The following is a 19037-nucleotide window of genomic DNA, read 5'->3' as shown; positions in this document are numbered from 1 at the left end:
CTCTTTCGTTCTAGTAATAGAACCATGCACCCGAACCGTGGGAAACATGCAACATTCTATATTGATGACCAAAAAAACCAAGCGATTGACGAGTGGGATCTGTGACTGGCTGAATGACTACGACGAGGTACCCCGATGGGGTACGTGCTGATGACTATGGGGGATAAAACATTCCTTAGGCTTTCTTTGAAAAATAAATACTTAACTGGACGGCGGAGACACTCTATTCAGAGGCCCCCGCGGTGCCGCAGCACCTGGATGGGAAAGAATTAATTCTCTCCTTGATTTGCTTCAATGTTATCTGCAATAGGAAGCACGCATATTTTTGCTATGCCCCTGGTGAACAGACCGTCCTTGGTACGGACAGTCGCCACTTCTGTGGGGGAAGGTTATCTTCTTTGACAACTACCATCGTATCGATTTTGATGTTGTCTCTCTTCGTTCTGCCTTGTAAGGTTGAAAGATTGTCTCTTTTCCACTTCTTCCGAATTCGCTGCACATAAGCCTGGCTTCGCTGCCAGTGCGATAGCCGATTTTCCGAAATACTCTGCAGATCGGATTCCGGAACGGCTGTTAGTGGTCTACCAACCAAGAAATGTCCTGGTGTGAGAGGCCTATAGTCGTGTGGGTCATTGCTCAAAGGGGTTAATGGACGTGAATTCAGAATAGCTGCTACTGTGTTCAACTCATCGTATGTTAGCGGATTATTGCCAATCGTGCGTCTGAAGTGGCCCTTGAACGATTTCACTGCCGCCTCCCACAACCCTTCAAAATTAGGGGTACGAGCCGGTATGAATTTGAATTCAATACCCTCGTCTTCTGCTGTGCGAACCATCGTGTGCTGGAACTGTTGATCGTTGAGTTGACGGCGAAGCTCCTTGAGCTCGCGGTCTGCTCCCACAAAATTAGTGGCGTTGTCGCACATTACCAGTTGTGGTTTGCCACGGATCGATACAAATCTTCTGAACGCCGCCTGTGTACTTAAATCTGCTACCAATTCTATGTGAACGGCCTTGGTAACAAGGCAGACGAAAATCGCTATGAAGCATTTAACTGGAACACTGCGTCGTACAGGGTACCGTATGTAGAATGGTCCACAAAGGTCGACACCAACCCTTAGGAAAACAGCTGCTGGATTGACTCGAACGGAAGGTAAATCTGTCATGATTTGTTCATGCAATTTCGGTTTGGTGCGAAAACATTGCACACATTCGTGGATACTCTTTCGTGCGATGTTTCGAGCTCGAGTTGGCTAGAATCTATCTCTGACTGAAGCAATAAGTAGTTGCTGACCGGCGTGGAAAAGTTTGCGATGGTAATGCACGAAAATCAATGATTATGATGCAAGATCATAGGATGCTTGCGGGTTTCTGCAATTGTAGCATGGGCGAGTCTCCAACCAACACGTAAAATTCCATCTGCTAGTTGTGGATCATGTGCAATAAGAATAGAGGATGCTTGAACTTGCTGACCTTTAGAAAGATGCACAATTTCTTCTGGAAAGCTTTCTTGCTGTGCCAGCTGAACTAAAACCGCTACTGCATTGTTATGTTCAGCGAACGATAATGATCCACCTTGTCTGCTTGTTCTATTGCTGCGCTTGGCATTATGCGTGAATCGACAATTCCATGCGGTTAGTTTAATTAAATCTTGAAAGGATGACCGTAGAGAAAACAGCTCGTTCGTGGATTTCTTGCAAACTGTTAACGATACTACCGATCTTTCCTCGAGCGTTACGGAGTCTACATCTTGCGGAATATCGTGTCCCTTTGGCCAAGTAGAACGGTCTTGACGAACGGTCTTGACAAGTGGGACCATCAAACCATAACGGTTGGTATACAAGATGTGCAGGTGTCATTCCCCGTGAGATGATATTCGCCGGGTTGTCTGCACCAGCGACGTCGTTCCAAACGCCGCCCTTGGTAATATGCTGAATCTCTGAGACTCGGTTAGCCACGAAGATTTGCTAACGAGATGGGAGTGAAGAAAGCCAACACTTCACGATCATTGAGTCTGTCCAAAAAATGAGCTAATCGTAATTTGTATACTACTACAGACCTTTTCATAAAGGTGGCTCAGGAGTAAAGCAGACGAAAGTTCTAATCTTGGAATAGTTTGTTTCTTCTTTTTCTGGTTTAGGTCTTCTAAAGGAGCAACCTTCGATTTTGCCGAAATCAAACGAGTGGTTACCGATTCGTCAGCCATTGTACTTCGAAGATAAATGCACGCGCCGTAAGCGGCTTCTGACGCATCACAAAAGCCATGAAGCTCCAACTCCGTTGAAGTGCTAATATATCCTGTCCAACGGGGTATAGAGAAGGATTCTAAAGCTGTGAGATTTCTGCGATACTCCCGCCATGTATTTTGTAGCTCTTCGGTTAAAATATCGTCCCAATCTGTCTTTTGCTTTCAAAGCTGTTGCAAGAAAATCTTTGCCTGTATAACAACAGGACCGATGAGTCCAAGAGGATCAAACAGCCATGACGCATCGGCTAAGATGACTCGTTTGGTGATTGGGAACTTGTCGTTCCAGTAGGGGGAACAAAATGTGAAACTATCAGACCTGGGCTCCCACAATAGTCCTAAGGTCTTGACCGGTGTGCTGGACGAATCTAATTCCAGCATTCCGCGATCATCGAGTAATTGAGTTGGAAGCTCATCTAGTAACTCACGTTCATTTGAGGCCCACTTTCTCAATATGTAACCTGCTGAGTTTGTCAATTGTATCATTTCTCCAATGAGCAGTTTGCCTGTTTCAATGCAATCTGCTCCTGTCAACATGTCGTCGACATAAAAGTCTTCCTTCAAAGACTTCGCTGCTCGAGGAAATACAGCTGCTCCCTCAGAGCCTAGCTGTTTCAAACATCTGGTTGTTAAATATGGCGCAGAGACGGTCCCGTAAGTGACCGTAGTTAGCTCGTAGCTCCGAATCGGCTCATCAGAGGACCTACGCTACAAAATCCGTTGCAAATGTTGATCGTCCAACTGAACCTTTACCATGCGGTACATTTTTTCTACGTCCGCTACTACTGCAACTCGGTGGAAACGAAAGCGGATACAGATCGAAAGGAGATCTTCCTTCACTACCGGCCCAATCATTAGAGCATCATTCAGCGAAATACCGGTAGATGACAATTTCACGCGGCGAAAAGATCGGTTGTCCAGTTTTTCACGACAACGATATCGCAGTAACTACCAGCAAACCTACGACCACTACTCAGGAAGAAAACACCAACCCTTTCGTTGACGCAATCCCTATTCCCAGAGCGAATAATCCTGTTTCCTCAGCGAATATTCAACCGTCTTTTTCGGGTGGTTTGGTGCACTCTAGTGGATGGATTTTCACCTTCAGTGGGCTTACTAGCGCACAAAGGACTGCGATGATCGACCTGCGATGATCAAAGCTTCGCAGAAACTTAACCTTTAGCGTATGGATGAAGTTTATTTGGCGGACAGGAGCTGTCATATCCATGCAGTGGGTTTGGCAGCACTGCAATTCGCTGCTGTCGCGCAACAATAAAAATAATAATCATTTCTGCTCAGAATGAGCATTGTTGTACAACACTTTTATACGAACAAACTTACTTCCTATTATAAACACTTCAGAGTAATAAACATTAGCCTGATTTCCAATAGTTCGCGCTAGACTGTATCGTGTGCTGCCCTAAAATTTACGAAAATATGATGCGTGGGCACGTTGCACTCCCATCATTCTCGAGGATTTGTCGGAGTGTAAAAATTTGATTTGATTAGATTTGGACTTGAAATTAGACTTTAAATTGGACTTGAAAGCGGACTTGAAATTGGACATGAAAGTGGACTTGATATTGGTCATTGAATAAGATTCGAAATTGAAATAATTTTGAACTGAAGTTTTACTTCTAACCGGACTTGAAATTAATTGTGATAGTAGACTCAAAGTTTTACTTGAAATTATGCATAAAATCGAACTTAAAATAGAATTTTACTTCCAACTGGAATTTTTAGATTCGGAATTGGTTTTGAAATTGTACTTGAAATTGAACACAAATGGGATTTAAATTGGGTCTGCAATTACACTTGAAGTTGAACTTCAAATTCCAATTGAAATTAGAGTTGAATCGAATATGTAATTAGATTGGACTTGAAATCGAAATTGGGCTTGAAATTGGACCTGAAATCGGAATTGAAAATTGACCTAAAATTTACCGAGAAATCGGCCTTAAATTGAACTTGACATTGAACCTAAAATTAGATTTGGATTTGGAATAATTTGGACATGAAGTTTTACTTTAAATTGAACTTGAAAATTGAGGTCAAATGGGACTTGAAACTAAATTTAAAATTGAATTTGAAATTGGACTTGAATTTCCACCAGTCTCACCGCATATGGGTGGCACATGGGAACGCGAATGACTAATCTAGAATGTAAAAACCAAGCTCGACCAATTGGAACAGAGAGGCTTCCAAACTATGGTGAAGTCCTCAATGAACACGTGATTAACTCACGACCATTGACGAACATTTCCATGGACGACCCCAATGAGCGCCGGGGATAGACACGATTGGTACGATTTTCCGAAAAGACAACATAGACGTCGTAGACAAAAATACGTGCAAGGGAGAAGCCCGAAGGAGACATATATTAGCTTCCCGCCATTCGAATCGACGGTGACGAAATTGAAGTGATAGACAAATCCGTGTTCTTTAGCTCGCCGTTCACCGCCGATAATGGCACACTTCGTAAGAATGCCGTGGCGCAGGGGTCAAAAATGGAGCGACCAAATGGGAGCTGACTTCTGGATCTTTACCTGATAACGAGTAATAAACTTAGGAGGAATTTTCTTTTCTCCCTCATATGGGCGGCACATGGGAACGACTAATCTGGAAAGTGAAAACCAAACTCTACAAATTGCAGTAAGGAAAAACATTATATTATATTTAAAGTTTACTTTGGCTTTCGGAAAAAGGCTAGGTCGATTGAAATCCATTCTACCACTGAGAAGACCGGTTGCCTTCGAAGGACACGTGGGCAACGTGGCTTGACCAAATGGAAGTCTGGACTTCTGAGCCTTTAGCTGATCGGGAAAGCAATAACGAGAGTTCGTAGTCGAAATAAAATAAAACGCAACAGCTCTTTGTATATCCGTTTTTATTTCACGCGCTGGTCTTGATGTTGCAGTTTTGTTTGGTGATTGAATATCTTACAGTACCTAACAGTATGCCGTTGATTTCATTAGTGTGTTTTTGTGTTTGTTTTCTAATTTCCCTTAGTTAGGGTTTGTATATATATAAGTATGCAGGTGACTGTGTGTTTGGGGTGTTTATAGACGCGGCATATATTCTCCTTTTTTTTCATTTCGCCGATTCTCAATTTCCACTGCTTCCGCTTGCTTGCTTTTGCTTTTGCTTCTTCTGTGTTTTTTGGGACACGTTCACTTCTTCAATATTTTTCTTTTCTATCCAAGTTTCGTTTTCGAATTTCTCTTTACGGTTTTTTGCGGAAAACTTCCTACGGATTTCTTAAAACTATTGGGTTTCTATACAAAGTTATAATAATTTACATTCTGGGTATCCACGTCAAAAAAACAACTTATGGCATGCTTAGATTTCCTTGCGCTGATTTTTCCCCCCTTTTTTCCACTGCTTTTGTTTATTTGTTTGTTTGTTTTTTACTTCCGTTCCGGTAATGCTTGGCATTAACCCATACGCCTTGAGCGCGCGCGCGCGTGTCGGTAATGTGCGACACAACAAAAAGTTGAACTTCTAGGAGGTTTCTGTTTCAGTGTTTCAGTTTGTTTTCGATCAAAAGTTTTAGGCTTCGCAGAGCGCACACCGCAAAACTATACTGTAGATTAAAAACGACGTTAAAAGAAGTAATGCGAACGAACTACTATTGCTTACGGGCACTTAAAAAAAACGTAAAAACGTAGCTGATAGCTGCTGATGATGGTGACGAAATACTGTCTTGCATGAACGTTACAATGTTAGAGTAACAAACAAAAAAAAAAGGTTTTTCTTTCTTCTTTCGATTGGATGAAACTGCTAAAGATTCCCGTGCTAAAGTATCAGTAACGAAACGAAAAAAAAAGTCAAATTTGAAATGATAATTACGATACTACGATAGTTTGGCAAAGTCACAAATAGTATTCCACTGCATTTTGTATAAGGTATGTGTGTCTCTTGCTTTCGACAGATTTTTGTTTTCTTTTGTTTAATTCAGCGCCAAAAGATGGATCTTAAAAGTCCTCACTTTTTTTTTGTTTTCCATATGTAATCGTATCTATGTGTATATCAGCAAATTTATTTCGATCTTTTTTCTCGTGTATTTTCTTTTAACTTTCAAGATTTAATATATCAGTCTTCTTTGGTACGTGGTAACAGGAAAAAAAACTTTTCAAGAGTTGTTGCTTTTTCTTGTCGACCTATAAGTTTGTCTGTATGTATATTGCTTAGCAGAAAAAAGCAATCGCACTTACAATTTTTTTCTTCTTTTGTATGTGTGTGTGTGCACAGGATTTGAATTGATTAAGTTTCTATTGTATGTATGTTTTTTATTTTATTTTTGTTTTCCTACTTCTCGCTTCGCTTCTCTCGCCGCTGCTCGCTCGAACAGAAATGCCATTGTTTATTCAGCCTGGGCGGTTCTTGTTAATTCGTTAGTTTAATGTGGTAGAAAACTGATTTCCCTAACATTTTGTTGGCTAGCGCTAGCGCACGTGACTAGATTGTCTCTCCCGGGAAACAATATTTCTCCAAAAACGTTCAATTATTGTTTGTTGTTTGATGATGAGAGTGTATTGTGCTTGATTCCCACAGTTTTTCCTTTCATCTTGGAGAGAGGAAGAGAGAGAGAGATGCTAAATATCGCTCAAATGATGAACAAATAGGCTCACACTCCTACGTTTTCCTACCGCCTTTTTATTTTACTCAGTGACAATAAGTTTTCGAAGCATGAAATTCGACCTGGACACTGAAGTCGGTTTCAAGCTTCCAAGTAAAAGTTATTGGATTAACCTCTAGTCCAGAATATGCTCTGAAATCTGATGTTTATTGCTATGAATCCTCTATATAATCTCAAATTTAGCAATTATGTGTGTTTAGATAAAAAAAAAGCATTTACAACTTTCCTATTGTTTATGTTTTAGTTCTGCTCTTATGTTGTAGTAGTTTAAATGCGAATGATCGATTATCCGTAAACTAACTTTAGAATAAATATGTTCACTTAGAAGCTACTATCCAGCATGTAGTAAATCTATAGACCTACTTTTAAAAATATAAATATTGTTCTCTGATACAAAAATTGTTTCAACTGGAATTATTTCTCTAAAATAAGAAATTTCCAATTATTTCTATCCGCTCATGCTGTCTAAAATACCCTGCATTGAAATTTCATCAAGAATAAAAACAAATACACTGCCAAAAAGTTTTGCTTCCTTTGTCCAAATATAACAAACCTAGCTAGCTGGTCGAAATCAAGCTTTGAACTTAAGTCCTACAGTTTTAGATATGCGCTCGTGACTTAAATGTTAATGATTTTCGCTTTCCAAAACACGCCCTTGAATTGAAGGCACAACAGCAATCAAATTTTTTTGTTTGCTTGCTTATTTTCGGTTTTGTTTTGCTCTGCTTCTGCCTCAAACAATAGATAGTTTTATAATCATTAATAAATACAAAACGCAATCGTGCGATATCTCGCTCGTTCGCTCGCTCGCTCGCTTTCACCCGTTACCAGGACGACACTAAAAACAATGGCGTTGGCACACAATTTTTTTTTGTTTTGCTCTTCCTATCACTGACTAAATCCATCCCGCCTACTACTACTACTACTACTGATTCACTCCCAATCACTCACTTACTCAATTCAATTTTGTCCTCTCGTAAGCCACAGGTGCACACGAAGCTTGTGCACAAGGAAGATTATTTCCAAAAAAAAAATGAAGAATTAAAAAAACCCACACGAAACCTAATCAATTCAACTTTTTACAGATATGGCCGATTGTTGCTGCTGCTGCTGATGATGATGATGCTGCTGATTGTGCTGCTGCCGTTGGTTCTGTCGTCTCCGGTGCTGGTGGCGGCCCGTTTTCTGCTGGCACTGGCAGCACTCGTCGACGATGGCGTTCCGGCGGGCGTGCTGCCGTTGGCACACCGACCGAGCGCACCGTTTCCGCTCGCACTTGATGTTGCCATCCTGTTTGAGGGAGGGAAGAGATGGAAAAAAAGGAGACCGTTAGAGGTTAGTGTCGTGAGAGGGATTTTGGGAGTTAAAAATTTGATGAAATGCGGAATGATTAGCTATAACCACGAAAAAATTGACATAACTTATAGATAAAGATATTTTGAGGTTATAACCGATTTATTGCAGCCGGTAAAAGGAAGTGGATTAGATGAATACCAACAATTTGTGGCCACCGACTCTTAAGAAAACAGTAAGACATCCGCAATTCACCACAACTATGAAACACCCTACTGGCCTGCGCCAAATAACCTTATTTAGAGAAAACACTGATCGCTGGATAACTTTAGATTAGTAATGCATCTAAGCAGGGACTGAAAACAGAATTGGAAAAAAGTTGTGTCTTATTAAGCCTCAAAAGCCATCTGAAGAAGTGTTTTGCGAGAAATGCAAAATAAAAAAGTTATAGAGAAAAATCGCAAAACAGCAAGGTCACCCTAATTTGACTCAGGAAAATCGCCCTAATATGGAAACGGTTTGAGATAAAGGGGTTCCGTCTTCTACAATATTACTTAAAATACTTCAAGCAATGAAATTACTGAAGTAAATATCGCTCTATCTTGTTTCGTTTTGAAGATAATTTCTGGATTTTGGTTAATTTATTAATTTATTTGGCTTTCTGGACCACAGTGCATTGATCTGGTTTTTGAGTTCTAGTGTTATTCAAGGTAACGCATGATGAGTTTTCCTTCATTTGCGAAACTGGCCACTTGCTGGGTGCCCCCGGAACTTGTCCAGATGTACTCAACATGATGCTAAGTAGTTGGTTTGCATTGGCGTAGATAGAGAGGGTGTGCTTGGAGGACCAGGCCCCCTCCAGAAATTTTCACCATTATAATTTGAAAACAGAAAAAAAAATCAGTGTAGATGTTCCGAAAAATATTTCTCTTCTTATTTTTCTCGTGCAAAAACCAAGATCAACAGCTTTATAGTTGCGATATTACACAATGAAACCTGACAAATGTAGGGACGAGGGAGGGAATCTAATCACAAACGAGCGCGAGGTAGTTGACGGGTGGAAGCAGTTCTTCAGTGAACACCTCAATGGCGAAGTTGCAGAAGGAAGCGGAACGGAAGTTGACCTAAGGAGTGGCTAAGGCTATTTCAAAGTTTTGAGAGCAGGAGAAGCTACCGGAGGAAATGGATGGAAGGAGTGGTTTGTCTCATTTACAAACTGCCGCAACTATCGCGACATAATACTGCTAAACGCCAGCTATAAGATACTCGTCCAGATCCTGCTACGCCTGCTGTCACCGATAGCACATAATTTCGTAGGAAATTACCAGGCAGGCTTCATGGAGGCTCGCGCAACTACGAACCATATTTTTACTATCCGACAGATCGTACAGAAATGTCGTGAGAAATGCATCACATCTTTATTGATTTCAAAGCAGCATATGATACAGTCGACCGAGACCAACTATGGCAGATAATGCACGAACACGAGTTTTCGGATAAGCTGACGTGACTGATCAGAGCTACATTGGATCGGGTGATATGTTTCGTGCGCATCTCGGGGACACTCTCGAGTCCCTTCGGTGCACGGTGCATGCTGTTGGACATCGCTCTTGAGGGGGTCATCCGACGAGCGGCCATCAAAACGAGAGGCACAATTTTTAACCAAAGAAAGCCAACTCATAGACTTCGGGGATGACTTTGATGTCGTAGCCTGGAAGCGATCGACTGAAAGCGGAGTCTAGGAGGATTGGGCTAAAAACAAATGCGTCGAATATCAAATACATAAAAGGAAGAGGCTCAAAGGAAGCAAACGAGTGCCTTTGGGATCGCTGGTGACCGCGGGCAACAACACTAGTAAGGAGTTGCACCGGCATATTCAAGCGGGAAGCCGAGTCTAGTTCGCCATTCGCAAAACGCTACGATCAAAAAGCATATGTCACCCTACAAAGCTAACAATGTAAAAAACGTTGAGTTCTTAATGAACTAGAAGCCGTGGCGCTGTTTACGAAAGACATACGCGCCCTTGGCGTGTTCGAACGGAAGTTGCTGCAGACGATGTTTGATGAAACTGAAGGCGGAGAGGGCACGAGCTACAGCTACTGTTTGGAGAGATACTGAACAATACCGAACATTACCGACGACAAATGATCAATTTGAGTCAAGCCCTGGGTAAAAACGACCAGAAAACCAAAACCGCAACACAAACTGATTTTAGTTTAGTCGAATACTGATGAGCATGAAACTCAGTCAACCAAAGCTTTAAACTAATGCAGGTCTAAAAAAACCTTCGGAAACTTGCTGGATGACTTTAACCTTTTGATGTCAAAAAAAAAGATATTTTTATAAGGAATCCGATAGCAGAGTGTTTACTTATGGCACAAGTCTTGGTATTTTGGTAAAATGAGCGGCCTTTTACCCTATTTTATCGAAGTAAATTGACTTTATTTTGACATTGCGCATTTCGTCTACGACTTGTAATCTTGATCTCGGCTAGGCGGTGCTGCTAGTTCAGTAGGATTGTTGCACAAGCCCCGTAACGGTCCTGTACTCTAATAGCCGGCTGTGAAGTCTGTCGATAAAGAAGGGTCAAGTCTTAGAAAAGATGTTTAAGCCCATGGCTTTGCTTTACTTTTGTCTGTTTTCGAGTCAGAAATAAAACCATAAAAATCACACCATTGGAATTCTATAAGCATATCTTTCTTTTAGCATCAGAAAATTGAATGAAACCCAGCAGTATATAGACATTGAGATAAAGGACGTTTTTTCGGCTACTTCCGAGGTAATGTGCTTCGACCCTAGAAGACGGTTGGGGCAGAATACGCTACGGAGAAGCTGGCACTAAATGAATCACTCCGGAGTATACGAAATGATTGGTTTTGTTGGGGAATGTCAACAAGCGGTAGAAAATAGGAAAATAGGAAGAAATTGCAAGATTTACGAAGAGGAGAAGCTGCTGGAGGAACGGATGGAAGAAGTTGTTTGTTTCACAGGCAACTCCCTGATCCTGTGAGACCGGCTGGTACCGATAGCACAAGGATTGGCAAGAAAAAAAAATCAAGCAGAGCCCATGGGAACTCACGCCACTATGGACCAAATTTCCTCCATGTAAGAGTTTTTGAGAAATGTCGGGGAAACAATGGGTACCCATCACGTCATTACCGTGAGATTCCTAATTGCCCTAATTCCGCGTGCCAGATTTGAGCGCCTAATTCCGCGCACCTGGCATTAAATCAGCAATCTACCAACAAAACATGCACATTTCTGTCAACTGTTTATTCACGACAGATACGTGTTTCGCCTACGACTTGCAGGCTTCCGTTAGTTCGTTAGTTCGAAAACAGACACTGAGGAACCCTGCAAGTCGTAGGCGAAATACGTATCTGTCGTGAATAAAATATACGTAGTAGAATTAAATTGGATAAGTTTTCTTCTTTTTTAATTTTTAGGTCGATTAGATTTTTTTCCAATCTTTCTTTGTTTCTCAGGGTCCAAGTTGATATCTTAAACAGGGCCTTCTCTGGAATCGAATGAAAGTTTCAACATGTTAACCCACGATCCAAGTCCATGTAAACAAACCACTGGTAGACGTCAAAAAAGCGAGGTTATGCTCGCCTAACCAAAACACGTCGCTATTCTTGAGAAGTGGATTTTGCGGTCTCCTTTTGTCCAGCGCCTCTATGGTTCCAAGGTACAAGTATCAGCGAACCACATGCCCTGGCGGGTGTTGTGGGTTCGAATCCGGTTATAATCTCAGATTACAGCTTGGTTCGACTCATGCACCTTCCAGCATTGGACAAAAGGTAGGAGTCAAAATGACTACTTGTCAAGAATAGCTACCAATACCCCCCCTTACCTTCCGGTCTTACCCTCCTTCTCCAAAAATTTTCATTTCTTTTCCCTACCGTCCCTTAATCAATTGTAGAACCATCGTCTCGAGATTGTGACAAAGATCATCCGAGATTCATGATTTATGTACAACACAGGTTAATTTGTGGCAATACGAAGTTTGTCGGGTCAGCTAGTGACCGATAAACAACGATAAACGTTAACGTTTTCGCATCGATGGACGCCGCGTGCTTTGTTATCCTTCTGATCCGATAGTTCCTGACTAATTTTGTAGCTTATTTCTGTGGATTAGTGATACGTGATTCCACTTCGTAGGATGTAATTTGGTCCTCGCAGGTTATGTGGTCCAGTTTCGCAGAATAAGCGTTTTTCGAATACAGTAGACTCTCGGAAAAGTTAATCGATTGGGGAATCGGTCGATTAACTTTTCCGAACTATTAACTTTTCTGAGTAGTCCTAAAAGTCATTGAAAATGATGAATACAAAAGCTAAAAATGCATTCCGGGATATAGGATACATATTTTTATGTACCTGGAAGTTGTAATGGAAAGAAATATGTAGCAATATCTTTATGAAATTATAGTTTCATAGTTTTTTATAAAATAATACCTTTCACTAAGTTTAAAACAGTCGGTTACACTAGTTTACTTTTGTTTTTTCGTAGTCTACGTTTTGATTAAAAATAAGCGTTTGCGCTAATTTTTAGTTCCTTGCTGTTCCTTCTTTTGCATTTAAAATTCAATCTGAGTTTGCGCTTTTCCAGTATATTTCCAAAAATCCTGAAGTAACTATATGCCCGTATTGAACTATTGTTGCAACTGTCCGATACAAGAGTTTAATTTAATCCCAGATATGATGTGACTCTGTATGAAACTGTGGAAAGGTGACAATAAGCCGAAAAATGAGAATTAAAGATAGAAGGTAAACACACGTGTGTGAAGAAACGCTTGGACAACCAATAAATTCAAACTCTCAGAAAAGTTAAGGCAAAAATTAACTTTTTAGAGCGTTGCATGAGAGCTGATATACGCTTAACTTTTCTGAACAATTAACTTTTCAGAGAGTTAACTTTTCTGAGAGTCTACTGTAGTTACAACTTGCGGTTCAAAGTTCGAACGTGTTTCTACGTGTTAGGCCGTTGTTGGGCGTCTATATTACCGGAACGAAAATTTTACATGGCAGTATTCAGCAAATTTGCCAAACTAAACAACCAAAAGTGATAATCTTGAAAGTTGGAGATGCTTCTGACACGTGAAGAGCTCTCACTGTGGCACGTTATCAAAGAATCAAAGTTGGAACACCTGACGCTTCAGTGGGTGAAAGACGCTAAAAGGGCGACGGCCAGCGTGGAGTTATGTTTTAATGAAATTCAATATAACCTCGTGAAAAATGCAAAAAGTGTGAAAGATTTTTGGAAGGCACTGCGTGATTATCACGAGAAACTTAAGATCATTTCTCGAGTGAGCATGTTGAAGAAAAACTGTATAACTTTAATTTAGACGAAGATGACGATACGGTGAGCCACCTGTACGAAATTGAGGAATTTTTTCAATGACTTGAGAATGCTAATTTGAACCGAGAGATGTCAATAATTATTGGAAATTGCGATGATACTTCGCAGTTTACCGGAATCCTTTAAGGTGAAGGTCGTCGGAGGCCAGCTGCTGTTTTACTGATTTCAGTACTTGTTTCCTTGTTCATGCTAAGTTGCTAGTAGTAGGTAATAATCTGTTATGAACAATTATGAAACGTAGAATCGCGTATCTATTTTTGCTGTCGAACTAGATCCGACAGTAATTCTATCACATAAAATGTTGTTTACGGTGATTCTCGTTGAAATTAGGCCACTACTGACACGAGGTGTTCAAATATTGGAACTTTTGCGCTTAATTGGTTGAAAATGGTTAAAAAATAAAAATTACATTTTTAATACCTCGAAATAGTGGACCCCTCGATCGCCAAGGGGCACAACAGTTCTCCTGTTCTTCTTCACAGAACCGGCCCGTTTGTTAGTTGTTTCATGGCAAATTTATGATCTATCACATGTTTTAGATCTCAAGGATTGCTCAAAATTAAACTTTTTTAAAAACTGTTATGCCCCTTGGCGATCGAGGAGTCCACTATTTCGAGGTATTAAAAATGTAATTCTTATTTCTTAACCATTTTCAACCAATTACGCGCAAAAGTTCCAATATTTGAGCACCTCGTGTCAGTAGTGGCCCCGTTTCAGCGAGAATTACTCAACGGCCAAAAAAAAATTACAGAAAAATCGACGGCGAAAAAGTGGAAATATAGTGATGAATTTTAATTGGGCAGAAATCTCAGTATTTAGTGTAAGTTATGCCCCAAAAAGTAACAGAACCTATAGAATGCAATGTTTAGTGCTTTGAGTTGCAAGATCTGATTACGGCTAGCAGGTTAGTTGAACTAATTGTATTTTTTGTGATGGTTTCCCGAGTCTATGGGAGCATGTTGATACACTGAAGAAGGGAAGGGAAGGGTGATATTCGGTGCCATACTGACTGCCATAAATGGACTCTGACGACCTTCTCCTTAATAGGTTCATTACAGAATTAAGGAGCCGGTTTGATGAAGAGTTGACAACAGAGTTGATCACATTGCAGCTGCGTGACACTGGCTTGTCGGTAAATTACGATTCAAGAACCAAAGTTCGTGTCAGCTTCGGCTGCGTTTGCAGAACCGTGTTTTTTTTCCAGAACCGTTCCTTTGAACGCTTAGTTGGTTTCGAGATAACGAGGCTGGTCTAACAAGTCAGTCGTCAAGTTATATGTTCGAATTTCGGTTAGGCTGTGCTGCTAGATAGAGTCAGTGGTCCTGTACTCCTGTACAGTCCTGTACTCTAATAGCCGGCTGTGAAGTCTGTCGGTAAAGAAGGGTCAGGTCTTAGAAAGACGTTTAAGCCCAAGGATTTGCTGTTTTCGTTTGAACGCTCTTCCATGTGAACCGGTTCCTTTGTACGGATCGTGAGCCGTTCGCTTATCTCTAGTATAAATTTGAACTTGAAACTAGAATTGAAATTGGACCGACATCCCCGTCGAACTTTTTCGCAAGCGAAGAGCAGTATTGTGCAATCTATCAGGTTATACTAAAGGTACTTCGAGGCAGACCCTGTACCCGTGGCTATGAAATTGAATGACCGGAGGGGCTAACTGCAGTTGAATAAAATGATCGGCAAAAGCCCTGGTTAGGGGCGACTGGAGAGCGGCAGCCCAAGACCGAGAAACGTGGAGACGTTTCCTGAATTCGGCACGAATTCGATAAGCGGATTGTTGCCGAAATAGTAAAAAGTAAGTAAGTTACGTGTTCTAAAAACCGCTGTATAAAGTGCGACATAGAATTACAAACAGTTTTGGCGGTACCGTGGAGTAATTTCCTGGGACGTTGAGTAGCAAATTAATGTTCGTGCCAAAGTTAACTACTGCAACTACGGTCGCACCTTTGTTCGTACTCTGCCAGCTCCATGGCGGAGCGAAAACAAGATCATGATGGCCTGTGAGGCAGTTCGTATGCACCAAATAGGTATAGTCGAACCGGCATTTACAATAGAGAAGTTCCAAATGAAATAGGTAAACCTTTCTGATTTTGATGAAACTTTACCAGCATGTTTGATAGGGCGAAACATGCACCTTCCACAGATTTTGGCACCATATTGATTCAAGACTTATTCCTAAAAAGGGCGTATTGATTTTCATGTGTATTTTGTTTGAAAGATCTCGAAAACTATCGACTTTACAAAAATTATGTCCAAGTAAAAGTAGAAAATTGGTTTTTGAACAAGAAAAAAATATGCACAGAAAAAAATATTTTACCAACTTTTCGAGATTTCAAAAATATACCATTTTTGAAAATTTTTAAATTTTTTTTGGAAAAAATAGAAGTAATTTGCAACTTTCATGGACGGACTTCGTAGAACGACTTTCATAATTTTTTTCCAACTTGGGATTTTTCAAGTAATGTATGAATTTGTAAACATCAGACTACCAAACGGAATGGTGACAGCGGTAGGAAACGCGGCACCATAGACGCAAAGTATGCCAGGATGGCAGCTGCCACCTACCATATACCTATATCAAGGAAGGTAAAAATGTAATGATCGGCTGACTCATTTTCGGTCATCCACAGATCGTTTGCGAGACAACGAATGTTCACAAATGTTCGCGCCTTGGGCTGGGAGGTCGGAGCAACCGGCCAAATGGAGAAAAAGTATCTTGCCAAAATCAACTTTACGTGGAAGTATCAGCTGGATTGTAGCAGCTGGAAGGTAAGCCGTGGGTAGTCGCTGGGTATTCAAGGCAAAGTTAAAGGTAAATTATGTACAAAAATACGAGTGTTGATTACAACGAAGTATTTGCAGCTGTTACTGGTTATGCCACTTTGCGAATCCTCTTTATCCTTTATCCAATATTTTTTCCATTCATGTAGCAAGACTTGTATTATAACCCTTTTTTAAATGAGTGATGAAAAACGGAATACATATGGATCAGCATCACCACTTACCTTGCAAGAGCACTTGACGCACTTCTGCTCGCCATGGGTCGCCAGTATCGGATGAAACTCCTGACCGTTTTCGTAGATATTCGCATTGTACGTGCAACCACCGTTGGCCAGAATCGTTTGCGTGGACCGAAGCGAACCGCTGCTGCTACCCTGGTCGCCCATTTCGTCGCCGTTACCCGTTCGGGTCGGTTTGCGTTGCTTTATCTATCGAAACATGATTGGAAATAAGATTGGAGGTTAGAAACATTCGGTCTGCAAAAGAGGGGTACTCTTACCTGAGGGCACACCTTGCAGCAGGCTTTCTTGTCCGGTCGGTAGGCGACCTTGTCGCTGCAGTTCAGCGGTGGGCACTGCGTGCGCGGACAGTTGATTTCCAGCGACGTGGCATCGCAGGTGCACACGGTACAGTTGTCGTACCCGTTCGGGGGCAGATACGGGTGCCAGGTTGATCCGGCGTCGTAGAATTGGTCTCCCAGTTTGCAGCCGCGTGGCGCGGCAAACGATAGTCTGCTATCGTCGGAGGGGCTGGAAGCTGTTGTTGAAAAAAAAAACAAATAATTAAGCATTAGTAATCGATAAACGAGAATGGTCCACCCGCTGAAAAGGGTAATTACCTGCACAGGATGGACAGCAGTCACCCTTCTTCTGTATGATGTCCTCCTTGCGGCACTTCAGCGGTGGACAACGAATCGGCTCGCAGCGGACCCGTTTGTGGACACAAGAACACATGGTACAGGACTCATGCGTACTGTGCCATTGGTCACCTTCGTCGTAGAAGCGATCAGAATGATAGCATTTCGTTTCTCCCATCGGGATGTAGTTATCGTTGTGCGGTGTCGAAATTATCGAATTGTTCTGCACGTCGTTATCGTGGTACTGATTGCCGGTGCAGTGATTCGGAACTTTGGTTGATTTCAATTTTGCCTTTAGGATCGGCTCGTCTTTCGATTTCGAACGTATTTCTAGGTAGACGACACTGTTTTCCAGCTTGGCCAGTTCGGCGGAGGGCATGGCCAGTACGAATCCCTCCAGATAGTTGCCGTTGAAGTCTTCCAGCAGGGTTCGACTGATCGGAGCGTTGGGTACTTCGAGCGGCAGCTCCTCCAGGTAGAGCTGAACGGGATGGTACGAACTGGGCACTCCGGCCAGTGTCACTTCGTAGTGCAGGTTGCATTCGTTATCGACGGCCACCCAAGCCATACCGACAGAGTGCGGTGGGGCAATCGAATTAGCGATGCGTGTCAGCAGCACCGGAGCGTTGGAATCTCTTGCGTCGGCCACCGGGCGAGCGACAAATTTTCCGTGAATGAGGTTGAGATTCAAATCGTTGGCTACGTTAATGGCTAGGTCACTCGAGTAGAGCGGTTCCAGCACGCGTGGTCCCATCCGGTCGACGGTACCGGAGACGTAGTCCGAGTTGAAACTTAGCGTTTCGATGTCCGTCTTACGCTTGGCACTGTCGTCGATCAGCGTGATGACGGGGTTGTAGTTCATGTGCAGGTTGTGCGTTTGAATGTTGTACACCAGCGAGCCTTCCTTGTTGAGGTACATCCAGGATAGACCGCTGCTATCGGTGCGGGACTCTGGGTTGTGCGAAGCCAGCAGGGTTTGGAACACTTCACAAGCTACTCGCGTTTGGATGACTCCATGAATGCGTAAGGCTTCCGGTTTACGCTTTGACTCAACAACAACGGTAAGCTTACCACGAGTTAACAGACGCAGATCGTTTACCGAAAGCGGCGAGGAAACCTCAATGATGTTGATGTCGTGAGCAGGTTTTCTAACGCGCTGTGTGTCCTCTAGAATGACCTTTCTAGGATGATCCTTGTTCTGCATTTCAAGTCGGATATTCAGCGGTACATCCGCGATGTCGTCCGGTGAAAATACTCCATTCAAAACAAGCGTCAAATAGATCGAAGAAGTGACGCCACTTTTGGTGGAAATGATCGCTGTGCCTCCGGCACCGTTCATTTGTTCGGGGTTAGTTCCCGGTGCCGGTTCGAGCAGTGAGCTGAACAGTTCCTGTGGCAGTGCTGGGTACTTTCCGATTGGACCGGCGATCGCCAGCTCGGCTTGATACTTTCCGCCCCATAGCAGGACGACATTCATCATGTCATCGCGCAGCAAACGACGATAGTCGCGGGGAACTCGGCGCCACACGCCGCAGATTTTTCCGGTAGCATTCTGGTACACGCTGAACGGTCCTTCGGCCGGAATCACCAGTGGATGTTCCTCCAGGATGTTGCCCTGATTGTCGACAAACTGTATCGACCGAGGGCGCGGAGCCTTCTCCGAGATGTAGAAACTGTAGTAGAGGTTCTTCTTGTGGAACGCGAAACGTCCGGTAGCGACAATATTCAGCGGATTGATAGTCGAGTACATTGACTTCATGTCGTCCCGCTTCAGTATGGACGAGGTGCGGCCGGTTAGAAGAGCGGCGAAATCTGCGATAGAGAAGTGTAGGTAAGAGTGTTGCAATCGGAGCCGCGAACATGTG

The 19037-nt window shown here is 42.3% G+C and overlaps 1 protein-coding gene across 1 annotated transcript in view; it reads right to left on the bottom strand.

The window, feature by feature from the left end:
* Window positions 1-5123: 5123 nt before the first annotated feature.
* The window catches only part of LOC128736095 (dorsal-ventral patterning protein Sog), a 95222-nt gene continuing 81308 nt past the window's right edge, over window positions 5124-19037 (bottom strand). The window contains exons 5-8 of the mRNA XM_053830579.1: window positions 17155-18984; window positions 16816-17072; window positions 16541-16744; window positions 5124-8173 (exon numbers count right to left, since the gene is read on the bottom strand). Coding sequence (XP_053686554.1) covers window positions 7955-8173; window positions 16541-16744; window positions 16816-17072; window positions 17155-18984 — 2510 coding nt within the window. The 3' untranslated portion in view covers window positions 5124-7954. The remainder of the gene's footprint in view (window positions 8174-16540; window positions 16745-16815; window positions 17073-17154; window positions 18985-19037) is intronic.

This window comes from Sabethes cyaneus, chromosome 1 (genome assembly GCF_943734655.1).
Source record: "Sabethes cyaneus chromosome 1, idSabCyanKW18_F2, whole genome shotgun sequence".
NCBI lineage: Eukaryota > Metazoa > Arthropoda > Insecta > Diptera > Culicidae > Sabethes > Sabethes cyaneus.
The sequence above is the reverse complement of the archived record's forward strand: the minus strand, read 5'-3'. Positions and strand labels throughout refer to the sequence as shown.